This window comes from Hyperolius riggenbachi, chromosome 1 (genome assembly GCF_040937935.1).
Source record: "Hyperolius riggenbachi isolate aHypRig1 chromosome 1, aHypRig1.pri, whole genome shotgun sequence".
Lineage (NCBI taxonomy): Eukaryota > Metazoa > Chordata > Amphibia > Anura > Hyperoliidae > Hyperolius > Hyperolius riggenbachi.
In genome coordinates this window covers 240,067,716-240,081,123 of record NC_090646.1, presented here as the reverse complement: position 1 = coordinate 240,081,123, position 13,408 = coordinate 240,067,716, and the positions used below count along the sequence as shown (strand labels likewise).

Genomic DNA, 13,408 nt, shown 5'->3' with positions numbered 1-13,408 from the left:
ATCTAAGCCCAAATATTCCAATTTGCATTTCGGACAAAAGGGACTATAATGTCGTGGCAGGTTTTTTTACTTTATGTCAAAGGCATATTTTGCTCTATGTACCAACATCAAATATGATGTCCTCCATAATTCATTTTTAATGTATAGACGTATTGTCCTATTGCCCTGAAGGACTTTTTCCCCAATTTCTTTGCTAGGGAAGATTTTTTTCCCATATTTCCATGGCTTTATGTATATCTTTTGGATAGGTTAGTTCTTGAATTTGGCCATAAATGTTAGATACACTTCTGCTAGATTTTATCAGGTGATCAAAATCTGTATTTGTCATGATGGCCTTGATATCCGAAGTTCTAGTGGACACCCATGATGTTATTTGTGAATAGGTCAAGAAATCCCCTTCTAGTATACCAAATCTCTGTCTTACTTCATTGAATTTTAACCATTTTCCTTTATCTATATCAAAGAGATTGCCATATTCTTGATGCCTTTATTTGGTAACCAAGTTGATATTCTCTGCATTCATTACAGGTCAATATCCAGGGATACTGTACTTTACTTATATAGACCTGAAAACAGACAGCACTGGCTATAAGTACAACCAGTGTTCTAGTTCCTGTGCATCTGATACTTCTGATACTTAAAGTGGTCACAGGGAAAAGTCTTTGCTCCTCACTGCATTTCTCCATTTCTCAATAGTATGCCGTTTACTTGAGAAAATAAAGGTAAGAGTGCATCAACAAGATAATCAAAGAACTAGCATTTTCAAAAAATATGATCCACAATTTAGCAGAATGATATTTTAATCATCATAAAAGAAGATCTTGAAATTCTCTTGGGCTTCATAAGAAGAGGTTCAGTTTGCAAAACAAATCAAATCAGAAGTGGATGACCGAGCGTACGCTGTAAGAGAGCAGAACAAAGTGTAAATTGCCAAACATCAATACAATAATAATGTGTAAAGTTAAACTGGTGATAAATGTATACATTTTTTTAACGATTTGATAGTTTTGATCAAATTTGCTAAACCTTTATCGACCCAGCATACCTGATCAATACACGACTTTGGCCTTTCAACTAAGGTGGTCCTGGGTGTAATGGCCATTAGCCAATAGGAGCAGAGTTCACTCTCAGTATTGCTTGCAAATTGTTGCTAGTAATTTTTGAATTGAAAATGCTATTTTCAATTTCAAGAAAACATTTGTGAAAATACATTGCATTTTCGCTATATGGTGAAAGAAAATGATTTTTTCTTTCCATTCTGAAAATTTGTGAAAAAGGTGAAAATATTTTTACCGCAGAAATTTGTGAAGAGCATGAAAAAAATATTCTATATTAGCGTGAAAATTCATTAAAAATGTGAAAAAAAAAATCACAAACTTATTACAAAATGATTTTTGATGGCATTTTCACATGAAGAAAACATTTTTACATTATTTTCATGAAAATTAATGCAAACAGTATATTGGCATATTCTCTCATCACTGTTCACTCTAGCAAAAGCATACATGAATATGTGTTTTATTAAGAATTCATTTGCAAACATGCTTTTTTGAACATGCAAACATGAACTTACAGTGGGAATTGCAAGTTTGCCATTTGCCTGGCATGTTATTAATTTGTATTCAATATTATGGTCCTATGTTGATAAAAGCATCAATACATACATATCTGCTGAAGAAAAGAGTATATAACATGCATTACAAAAGTGAATGTCTCGCTTGAATTTGTAGCCGCTGATTTTTGTATGCCACTCTTAATGGACCACTATTGTGAACAAAGTAGGCAGTTAAAATCTGACAGAACAGACAGGTTTTGGGCTAGGCCATCTCTTCATGGGGGATTCTCAGGGTTTTCTTTGTTTTCAACAGCATTTCCTGAACAGCACTTAAACTGCCGAAATAGTAAGATGCCTCCCTAATCACTTGCACACGATTTTGTTAGTTAGACTTTGCAACTGCTGTTCAGGAAATGCTGTTGAAAACAAAGAAAACCCTGAGAATCCCCCATGAAGAGATGGATTGGCCCAAAACCTGTCAGTTCTGTCAGATTTTAACTGCCTATTTTTTTTGTAATAGTGGTCGTTTAACTGTAGCAATGCTGAGACTTTTTAGAAATTTTTGTGTATCATCATCATTTTCTACGCATTCTAAAGTTCATATCTGTCCTGTCTTTTTTGATGAGAAAATTACTTTTCTGTCATAATGTGCTATTTATATGTAGGCTTTCTTCCACACATTAGTATTTTCTTTCTCAGACTTATATATGATAGTCATTGTTGCCCTAATACTGTATATTCCTGTGTATAAGACTACTTTTTAACACTTGAAAATCTTCTGAAAAGTTGGGGGGGGGGGGGGGGGTCGTCTTATACGCCGGGTGTCATTGATACAGGGTGATACGTCCTATCATGTGACCGTCTCTCAGATCTCACTGCTAAGGACTGTAGTGAAGAGGCGCAGGCGCATATATGCGAGATCTAAGAGGCAAAGAAGGAGGTAAATAGGATACAAGGGTGGGCCGGTGAAAGAGGTGTGTTTTATGGGCATAGCGCGATCTATTCTTCCATACCGCTCTGATAAACCAGTAGACAAGGAGAGCTGACCAATGCACTTATGGAGAGGGAGAGTTGACCAATCCAACCAGTCAATTGACTTTATACTTTTATATGCTGGGTAACACATACAGTACAGCCCCAGACTATGTCCATATATAGCACCAGTATATGATTTTTTTTTTTTAATTTTAATGTGGTGTGCGTTGAAAGAGGGGTAGTCTTATACGGCGAGTATATCCCAAACTATATTTTAACTGGAACAGTTGGGGGGTCGTCTTATAAGCCCAGTCGTCTTATACGCCAGAATATACGGTAGCTCCCAGTCATCTATTTTGGTTGCAAAAAGCCTTGCTAGTACGGCACACTAACTGTCTGCATGTTTGGGGTTTCCTGGTTCAGAAGGCCAGCCGTACCCTTTCTCAGGGCTGTTGCACACTAGAGCGGTTCTGAAGCGTTTTTTAAAATGCTTGCAGGGGGAAAACCACTTGGGTAATGAAATTGAATGGGATGGTGCACACCAGAGCGGTCCGTTTTTCCCCCAAATGCAAACTCCTGTCCTACAGCATTTTTTAGATTTCTGAGGCATTTCTGCCTCAACGTTAAGTATAGGAAAGGGGAAAACTGCTCTGAAAAACGCTAGATCAGAGCGGTTTTCCAGGCGTTTTTGTTACAGTAGCTGTTCAGTAACAGTTTTACTGTAACAATATATCAAATCTGCTACACAAAAACGCTCCAAAAAACGCTAGGCATGTTTAGAAAATCTCTCTAAACATGCCTAGAATCGCTCTGAAAATCTGCTTCAAAAACCTCTAGCATTTTGTGGATTTGCTAGAGGTTTTTGGTGTGCACTGGGACTTACTCCTTGCTATGCCTCCACCCACCCTTTCAATGCCTCTTCCATGACAGCCACACACAAGTTTTTGATCTCCTGGTGACATCCATGCTTAGTGGCTGTTGACTACACACTAAGGGATACTTGTTCCCCCCTACTGTTGCTTTAGCCACTACTGTGATCCTGCTGCCATTCTGGTATGAAGACTGGACATATGGAGGTTTTCACAGAAAGACTGAGGCATGTAACGGTTGACCCTATGACCACCCCCACTGCCGATGTGCCGCCACATAGTGCTGTGTAGCTTTCTGGTGTTCACATGACAAAAAACTCAGTAGGTGTACGGAAGTATGCAGCTGCACACCAGTCATGCTGTGAAGAGAGGAGAGAAGATGTGACCCATAGCTTCATGCAGGTAACAGATATCATTCCCTTCAAGTCTAGAGGGTTGGGGTAGGGGGCATGGGGGGCCTGGTTTAGGCTTGGAGTGGCACCCATTCAAGTTGTGGGGTGACCCAGCCCCATTCATAGTTATGTCCTTGAGGGGATTGATAACGCAAATTTGCTTGTTCCATCTGTTGGGCATCCTACATTCAGCCAGACCCTCTACTGCTGTTGACTGCTGTTTTTAATAGGAGACATACCTTTCACCTTTGTGCAGAAGATCAAATCCTTCATTTATTTGCTCAATAGACAATCTGTGAGTCAATAATGCATCCACTTTGAATTTTTCTGACATCAAATCTGAAACCAGCTGAGGAACACAATCCTTGCTTTTAAAACCTAAAGTCAAATATAACATTATTACCTGGGTAGATCACTTAATCAAATATAACAATATCACCTGTGCAAATTACTTACGATAACTAAAAAGAGGGAAATAGCAGAAACTTATCTTGCCCTTTTATCATATAGCAATAGAACATAGCCTGCCTACTTGGCTTCAACCAGTGGCGTAGCTTAGGAGCTGTGGGCCCCGATGCGAGTTTTACAATGGGGCCCCCCAGGCACTCTATACATAACAATTGATACGGCGCACCAAAACCTGCCAATGGCAACTACAGTGTCAGAGGTGCAAGAAGGGGATGGGGAAGAGCTTGTTAATGTTTACCACTACTCAATGTATATATAGAAGTGATTATTATGAGCACAGGACCAATAGAGAACTAATACTGTAGTTGAGGGAGGGCCCTTCGGGGCCCCTCTGGCCCAAGGGCCCCGATGCGGTCGCTACCGCTGCACCCCCTATTGCTACGCCCCTGGCTTCAACATATCTTCTGTAGTGATGAAAACGTAGTGAAATTTTGGGGGCAAAATGTAATTAATGTATTTCTAACTATAATCAGAAACTATATTTTCACAATTTTGCAATATGTTCACAGAATGTGTGCCCGCTTTAGTGGTTAATAGCAAAGCCTCCATACATGCTATCAGCACCAAAGTACCAAAAATGTTAAAGAGACTCTGAAGTCTCAAAAAAAACCCCATATTTTTATTTAATAAAAGTGTTTAACATAATAGCCCTAACTAAACCGCTGCATTCCCGCCGCTGTAAACTATCTAAATCCCCCTTAACGCGCCCTCCCTCTCCCCTGCAAAATCCACAACTTTCTTGGTCGTGGTTTTTGCTGCTCTAAGCGCTTCCGTGTGAGGCAGAGCTATGAGCTGCAGCCCTGCCTCACACACGTCTGTCAGCGGCAGATCTCCGCCTCTCAGTGAAGGAAGACCGCGAGGGGTGGAGGAGAGGCGCGATCTGGGCTGACAGACGCGCTGAGAGGCAGAGCTGCAGCTCATAGCTCTGCCTCTCACTGAAGCGCTACCCGGATTGCCCCCCGGGGAGTTTTGGGGGATTTAGTTAGATTAGAGCGGCAGGGATGCGGCGGTTTAGTTAGGGCTAATATGTAAAACACTTTTATTAAATAAAAAGATGCTTTTTTTGAGACTTCAGAGTCTCTCTAAGGGTAATAGTGGGAACAAGTCAAAAAGAAAAGTTTTAAAATTTTTGAGAAAATCAATTTAACCATTTTCCTTTGCATTTGTAAAATCAATTTTCTTAGGTCTTTTTGAAAATATATATTTTTTACTTGTTCAAATGATTCCCCCTAAAAAATACCTAGCAATTTTGTTGATGTTAGGCTGTATAGGGGCTCTGTTATTAGCTGCTAAATTTGTTAAAAAAAATATGCAAAATTTTGTGAAATTACAAATGATTGCACAAAATCAATCAACTTACCAAATATCAATTGCAAATAGCTGTCATTCTGAAAATGTATGCAACATTTTGCATAATCATAATTGGCAGATTACGATCATCACTAATCTTTTGTAATAGCTTAGCAAAGCTGTAATTTTAAAGTGTACTTGGACTGGCATGTGATATGATAATGTATTTTTTTCTTCATTGCAAGGGTTATTAAATCAGTCCTTTTTCTATACAACTGGGTCAGTTGGACTAACTACTGAGTGCAGCAGCAGCCCTTCTGAAAAGCAAACACAAGCCAAAACTTATACCTGGCTCAACAAATATCCCTCACAAAAGGATAGTGCTGAGAAGTGACAAGGGGTTAATAGGGCCCCATTCACACTAGAGCGTTCTGCTGCGATTTCAGCAAAACGCTCAAACGCTAGCGCTTTTAAAAGTGCCAGCGTAATGAAATCCTATGGGCCCGTTCTTACTTGGGCGATTTGTGCTAATCACCGCACATCGCCCAGAAACGCAAATGCGTCGCCTGCACCATTTTCAAGCGATTTCCTGGAGATCACGTTTTAGTGCTATAGAAGCAAAATCGCCGCAGCGTTCAGTGATTTCTCCGCGTGTAATCGCCTGCAGATCACGGGCAAAAATCGCCGGCGTTTTGCATTTTGTAAGTGTGAATGGGGCCTAAAATCTGTGTGTGTGTGTGCGTGGGTGTGTGTGGGGGGTTGGCGATGGTTAAGGTTTTTCTGCTGGGAAGTTCAAAGTTTAGCTCTGCTCTGATCATCATTTAAAATACAGAGTATAGTTTGTAAACTGCAATTATTAGAGAATGGTGAAATGATTATATAAAAAAAAAGCTATAGAACTGAAAATAAAAATATGAGACTTTTTTCTTTGCTACTAATGTTCTATAAATTATTCCTAATACACATACAATTCATTATATCATAAGTTTTTTTTGCTTCAGTGTCACTTAAAGTCCTGCATGCTGGGCTTTTACTGCTTGTGTTCTTATGATCTAGTAAAAAAAAGTCACAAATTGGTATAGCAAATCGGAATTGCATTGTGATGAAGAAGCCAACTGTCTTTGAGGATCTCTATTCCAAGCTTACACAATTTGCAGCAAGTTTGAATGCAAGACCATGGGCTTGATTCACAAAAGAGTGCTAACTGTTAGCACGGCCGTTTTCGCACGAATTTTCGCATTGCGCGCGATCGTGAATTTTCACGCTAAACGATAACGTTTTTGCGCGCAAACGATATCGATTTCGCGGTAAAATTCGCGTTTGCGCGCGAAAACGTTAGCGTTTCGCACGAAAATTCGCGATCGCGCGCAATGCGAAAATTCGCGCGAAAACGGCCGTGCTAACAGTTAGCACCCTTTTGTGAATCAAGCCCCTTGTCTAGTGTCTACAGATATATAATGCCGTTATATATAGTTATTTTTTACACCCACAATATGTATAGTTCTTGTTGTTACCACGCTAAGGTCGAATTTCTAGCGCCCAAAAGTAACATTTTTTGGGAAATTCATCTTTGAGGAAAAAAAAAATCTGTGCATTGTTTTTTTTTGCTATGCACACAATTTAATCTTGGCCTACCTCCAAATACAGCCCCCTTCAAGGTACGTCCAGTTACAAGCAGCATTGGATCAAATGCGATTTTGGAACCGGAAGGAGCTATTCCAGTAATAACTGTAGTGCCAGAGCCAAGATTGGAGGACACAAATGCTGAAACCTGCAAGGATTAAAATGAAAAATATATATGGACTGTTTCTTCTGTTAAATTCTCACTGTATTGAATTCTGCCTAGAAATGCAGTTGGCTTAAGTTCTCAAGTACAGCTGAGGTTTCCATTTATAAGGCTCTTCTAGGATGGAGGTCAGTGATGAACAGTAGTGGTTTTGGAAACTTGGCAATCATTATTTTCTCAATTTCGTAATTTTTCGTTGTATTCTCCCACGCAGAGGCGGTAATAGGAAAAAAATTGCTCCTTAAGCTTGAATCTAAGTAGATTCTCAGGACGGACGCTATGGGCCCTCTTGGTTTGAATGATCACGTGGATCCTTGATCCCTAAAATCTTTCCTCTGCATGATGGCTCTTCTTGTCGTCCTTTGGTACCTATTTCTTTCTTCCTCCTTCCTGTTCCCATATTCGCCACACATTTGACCGTTTTAATATATTTAATCTTTAAATCTGACTTTTTTCAATCCTTGCAATAGTTGATAACACGATTTTAGTCGGTCTGTGTGTTGAATAGGTGTTTGCACACCTTCTCATGTGTCTACCTGTAATGGAGTGGCTTTTTCGTACCACAATCTCTTCCCACCTCTCTCTCTTAGGGGCCTTCGAATCTAGGGCTTGTGCCCCGCCTCACTGCCCTCCTCCCCACTTTCCTCACCCACACCTTCCTCACCCCCCTTTCCCTTCCCTGTTTCTCCCCTCCTGTATACCCTTTGGCATGGGACTACCCATACATGCTTTAAGTATGTGGCATGAATGGGTGCTACATGTTTCTCCACGCTCAGCTAATAAGCCCAGAGATATGGATAATACATCCTACCCCTTGCGTGGATGGAGCAGAGATTTGTTTTCTACCTGTTGCCTGGCAGCCGAGATGCGTGTTTACGCACCCGCCCCCCGTCCCCCTATTGGTCGGCGGCGTCAGGCGCCCCCTGGTTTTGCGGCCCAGGGGCGGTTTAGGTTGCCATCGCAACACTTTGAAGCTCCATACATACGCGTCATCTATACGCAGTGACGCATCTGCGTCCTCGTAACGTAGTGACGCATTAGCGCCGCTCACGATGACACATCTGTACCACCCTATGGCCGAGCCCCACGTCATTCCCTACAGGTAGGCGGGACCCTACACGGAAGCAGGCGATTTAATGGCCGCTTCCATCCAGCACATTGTGCACGATTAGCCTCCGAAGAAGCAAGGCTCATCCCATTGCGAAACGGCTGTAAGGCCGTGCACCCACTGGCGCCCACAGCTGCCTCCCCACCTTCAGCAGAGCACGATAAGTACCACCTTTTCCACGGACTTCGTCCTTGTGTTTCATGTTACAATGATTGTACACTTGCTGTGACGCATTAAAGCTACAGTGCCAGACACCTTTTGCTCTTTTTTTGTATGAAGCAATCATTTTAATGGTTTCTTAGGTGTCATATTTTTTACAGAATACCTGAACTCAGTAAAAAAAAAAAAAAAAAAAAAAAAAAAATGAGGTGGCTATACCTGGGGCTTCTTCAGTGTACCCCTCAGCTTCACCAGCCTCCCCCAGCTATCCAGTCAAAGTGGGGCACATGCTTTGTCCATTTTGTGTGCCCTCTCCCATCATGCTCCCCAGGCATGTGTGGGCTGGGGGGCTCGTTTTAAATTTTCAATAAAAGGGCCCCTTTGGCTGTGCAAAAGAAGCTCTGTCCCTAACTGCGGGAAGCTCCACCCCCACCTGGGACACTTTGGAGTGAAGAGGCTCAGGACAGGAATCCTGTGGCCTTTCTGTGACTCTGTCAGCTGTGTTGGAGCAAGTAAGATGGTGTCTCCCTAACAGCTACACCCACTGTGACCTCTCCCTCCTCTCCCTCAGCACCCACAAGGACCTCTTCAGCCACCTGGCACCTACAGTGGCCTCTCCTTCCACCTAGCCCCCACAGTGACCTCTCCCTTCCCATGACTAGCATTTATCCTGCCTACCCCCAGCACCCACACTTACCTCTCCCTCCTCCAGCAGCCACAGTGACCTCCTCCAGCTTTCACACTGACCTACCCCTCCTGTCTCCAGCAGCACCCACAGGGACCTACCATCCCAAAAGCAGCACCTACATTGACCTCTACCATTGCCAGCACCCACATTGACCTCTCCCAACACCCAGCATCCACAGTGACTTCTATCTCCCCTAGCAACTACACTGACCTCTGCCTCCCCCAGCAACTACAGTGACCTCTCCCTCCCCTAGCAGCACTTCTACCATTCACAGCAGCACCCACAGTGACCTCCCACTTCCCTGAACCCACACATTAAAATCGGGCCTCCATATGGCACTTTAAAACAGCCACATTACACTCAGTATCTGCACCCCTTCCTCCTATAGCTGGCACCTAGTGCACGCACCCACATGGCACAGTACATGCACCCAGCCCTGACACCGCACCCAGTACTCACACCTGCACACAGCCTCTACATGGCACCCACCACATGCACCCACATAACCAGTACCTGCACCTGAAGTACTTGCATTCAGAACCCACATGAGACACTATGCCCCACCCATAGCCAGCACCCAGTGTAGGCATGGCATCAAGTATTTGCCACCCATATGACATCCAGTACCTGTACCCATCACCCACATGTTTCATCTGCACCAAGCCTCCACTTGGCTTCCAGTACTCACACCAAGCACTCACATGACATCAAGTACACGTTCGCAGAACTTACAAGGCACTGAGTACCTGCAATCAACACCCACATGATACTTAATAAAAATAACCCAAACATATGTATAGCCCTTTTCTCCTGTCGGACTCAAAGCGCTCAAAGCTGCAGCTACTGGTACGCGCTCAAGAGACCACCCTGCAGTGTTAGGGAGTCTTCCCTTGAACTCCCTAACTCCCACATGACACCTTGTGCCTGCACTGAAAACATACATGGTACTCAACATCTGTATTCAGTACCCACATGATACCCACATGACGACCAATATCCCTCTAGCCAGCACCCATCAACAGCATGGCATCCTGTACTCACTCCCAGTACCCACTTGCCATCCAGTATTTGCACCTAGGACTCACATGACACCCTATACCCCCATAATCGACACCCACACCTACAGGGCACAGTAGTCACATGGCACCAAGTTCCCAAGCCATTGTATGAACCTAGTACCCTTCCATGGCCGGCACACAAATAGCACCAAGTACCCATCCATGGTCAGAACCCTTATGAGACCCAGTACTCTCTCATGGCCCACATCAAAGGGGAGGGGTGTGCAAGACTGCCTAATACTGCTTTCTGTGGAGAGGGGCTATTACATACACAATTTAACACAATTGATTGAATGATTAGGGCCCCTTTTTCCAATTTGAGCACCACCCCCTTGAGGATCCTCTGCACAGCCCTGCCTTCCACTTTTAATAAAATAGACCCCAAGATATCTGCTCTGTCCCATGTGAATGAGTACAGAAAGACATAGCTGCCCTTTACCGATTTGAAGAAACATTTTAATAAGAAAAGTGACAAGACAGAAAGCAAACAATTTATTAATGTTACAAATGACCAAGTCATTGGAAGCCTTTGGGTCTTGCTCCTAAATGTAGACAGTGCCCCCTTTCCCCAATAGAACGTCCATCTACACAGCCATATCCTTGCTTCAACAGAGATATATAGATTTAGGGTTTGAGAACCAGTATGAGCATCATTGAATTTCTGAACAGGGAATGCCAATGGTTCATTGATCTGCACAAATAAGAAACATTGGCAAAGGAAAATTGCCCTACACTAAAACAAGACAAAAAAATAGGAGACTCTAAGTGACCAAACAAACCAGGGCTGGATTTTCAAAGGGAACTTAAACCGAGAATGATATGGGTTTTTCCTTTTAAAATAATACCAGTTGCCTGACTCTCTTGCGGATCCTGTGGCTCTAATACTTTCAGCCGCAGCCCCTGAACAAGCATGCAGATCAGGTGCTATGACTGAAGTGAGAATGGATTAGCTGCATGCTTGTTTCAAGTCTGTGATTCAGCCACTACTGCAGCCAAAGAGATCAGCAGGACTGACAGGCAACTGGTACATTATGGTTTAAAAGGAAACATCCATACCCCTTTCAGTTTAGGTTCCCTTTAAAAACTGCTCTGATCTAAAAGGGACACTTAAGTCAAACAAAAAAAATGAGTTTTACTCACCTGGGGCTTCCAATAGCCCGCTGCAGCTGTCTGGTGCCCTCGCCATCTCCCTCCGATCCTCCTGGCCCCGCTGGCAGCCACTTCCTGTTTCGGTGACAGGAGCTGACAGGCTGGGGTCGTGAGTGATTCTTTGCGTTCCTGGCCACAATAGCGCCATCTATGCTGCTATAGCATATCATATACCATATAGCAGCATAGAGGGTGCTAATGTGTCTGGGAACGCGAAGAATCACTCGTGTCCCCAGCCTGTCAGCTCCTGTCACCGAAACAGGAAGTGGCTGCTGGCGGGGCCAGGAGGATCGGAGGGAGACAGCGAGGGCACCGAACAGCTGCAGGGGGCTATTGGAAGCCCTAGGTGAGTAAAACTCATTTTTTTTGTTTGACTTAAGTGTCCCTTTAACCACTTGCCGACCACACGCTTATACCGTGCGTCGGCAAAGTGGCAGCTGCAGGACCAGCGACGCAGTATTGCGTCGCCAGCTGCAGGCTGATTAATCAGGAAGCAGCCGCTCGCGCGAGCGGCTGCTTCCTGTCAATTCACGGCGGGGGGCTCCGTGAATAGCCTGCGGGCCGCCGATGGCGGCTCGCAGGCTAAATGTAAACACAAGCGGAAATAATCCGCTTTGTTTACATTGTACGGCGCTGCTGCGCAGCAGCGCCGTAAGGCAGATCGGCGATCCCCGGCCAATCAGCGGCCGGGGATCGCCGCCATGTGACAGGGGACGTCCTGTCACTGGCTGCACAGGACGGATAGCGTCCTGTGCAGCCCGGTTCACCAGGGGGGGCCAGGTAGGAGAGGGAGGGGGGATTTCGCCGCGGAGGGGGGCTTTGAGGTGCCCCCCCCCCCGCAACACCCGGCAGGCAGGAGCGATCAGACCCCCCCAGCACATCATCCCCCTAGTGGGGAAAAAAGGGAGGCGATCTGGTCGCTCTGCCTGCACCCTGATCTGTGCTGGGGGCTGCAGAGCCCACCCAGCACAGATCAGCTAAAACAGCGCTGGTCCTTAAGGGGGGGGTAAAGGGTGGGTCCTCAAGTGGTTAAGTTGAAATCCTCATTGGCTCAGAGGAGTGGGCGTGACAATTGGGTCTCCTCTGCTTCTTAAGCCTCTCGGCTTCACTCACAACTTGTCTGCTGTTGCGAATACTTCATGTTAGCGCTCAGACCTTAGATAGTTCCGGTGTGCTTTGATCTGGGAGGAAACCGGGGATTTCACACTAGATAGGAATTATTGTTATTATTGTATTACCTTCTTTATTGATATTCTGTGCATGACTCTAGCTCGCCTCTGACCTCTCTCTCGCTCACTGTTTCTGTACCTTTGCCCATCTGATATTGCTGCCGACTCTGCCTGGTTAACCTTCATCCTCTTGCCTTCTGATTCTGTACTGTATTGCCTGTCTGTTGCCAACCTTGCCTGTCTGACCTTGCCTCCCCACCAGAGAGCCCTGATCTCTGGTGAGGACTTCAGTACTGATAGTACCCACCAGCTCCTCTGGTGAGGTGTTGCTAAATCTATTTAGTACTACTGTTGCACCAAGCACCACACGGTATATTGCTACTATTCCTGTTACTTGCTATACTTGCATTATTGGTGATTCTGCAGATCACCATATAATCAGGTATAGTGTCTGGATTATTGGTGATACTGCAGATCACGTAATAACCAGACTCCTGTTTGCTAACACTGATCGTTACACTATGACTGACATCCTTCTCCTCTGATGAGCTCTCCTCTGGATACAATTAAACTCCTGCATAATTAATTCAAAAGGTTCCATCCTCACATCTAAAATACCTCACAAAATTCTTTTACCAACAAGAAATCAGCTGGTCTAATCTCTGTCAGAAAATGTGGGCGTGGTTACTCCTTGTTTGACTTTGTGAAGTGTGTAATTACTGAATGTTAGACCAGGTCTAAA

The 13,408-nt window shown here is 44.2% G+C and overlaps 1 protein-coding gene across 2 annotated transcripts in view; it reads right to left on the bottom strand.

The window, feature by feature from the left end:
- Positions 1–473: 473 nt before the first annotated feature.
- Positions 474–13,408, bottom strand: part of LOC137504065 (alcohol dehydrogenase 1-like) — a 90,841-nt gene continuing 77,906 nt past the window's right edge. For both annotated transcript variants that reach the window (XM_068232008.1, XM_068232019.1), the window contains exons 7-9: positions 7,185–7,320; positions 4,031–4,169; positions 474–900 (exon numbers count right to left, since the gene is read on the bottom strand). In XM_068232008.1, coding sequence (XP_068088109.1) covers positions 876–900; positions 4,031–4,169; positions 7,185–7,320 — 300 coding nt within the window. In that variant the 3' untranslated portion in view covers positions 474–875. The remainder of the gene's footprint in view (positions 901–4,030; positions 4,170–7,184; positions 7,321–13,408) is intronic.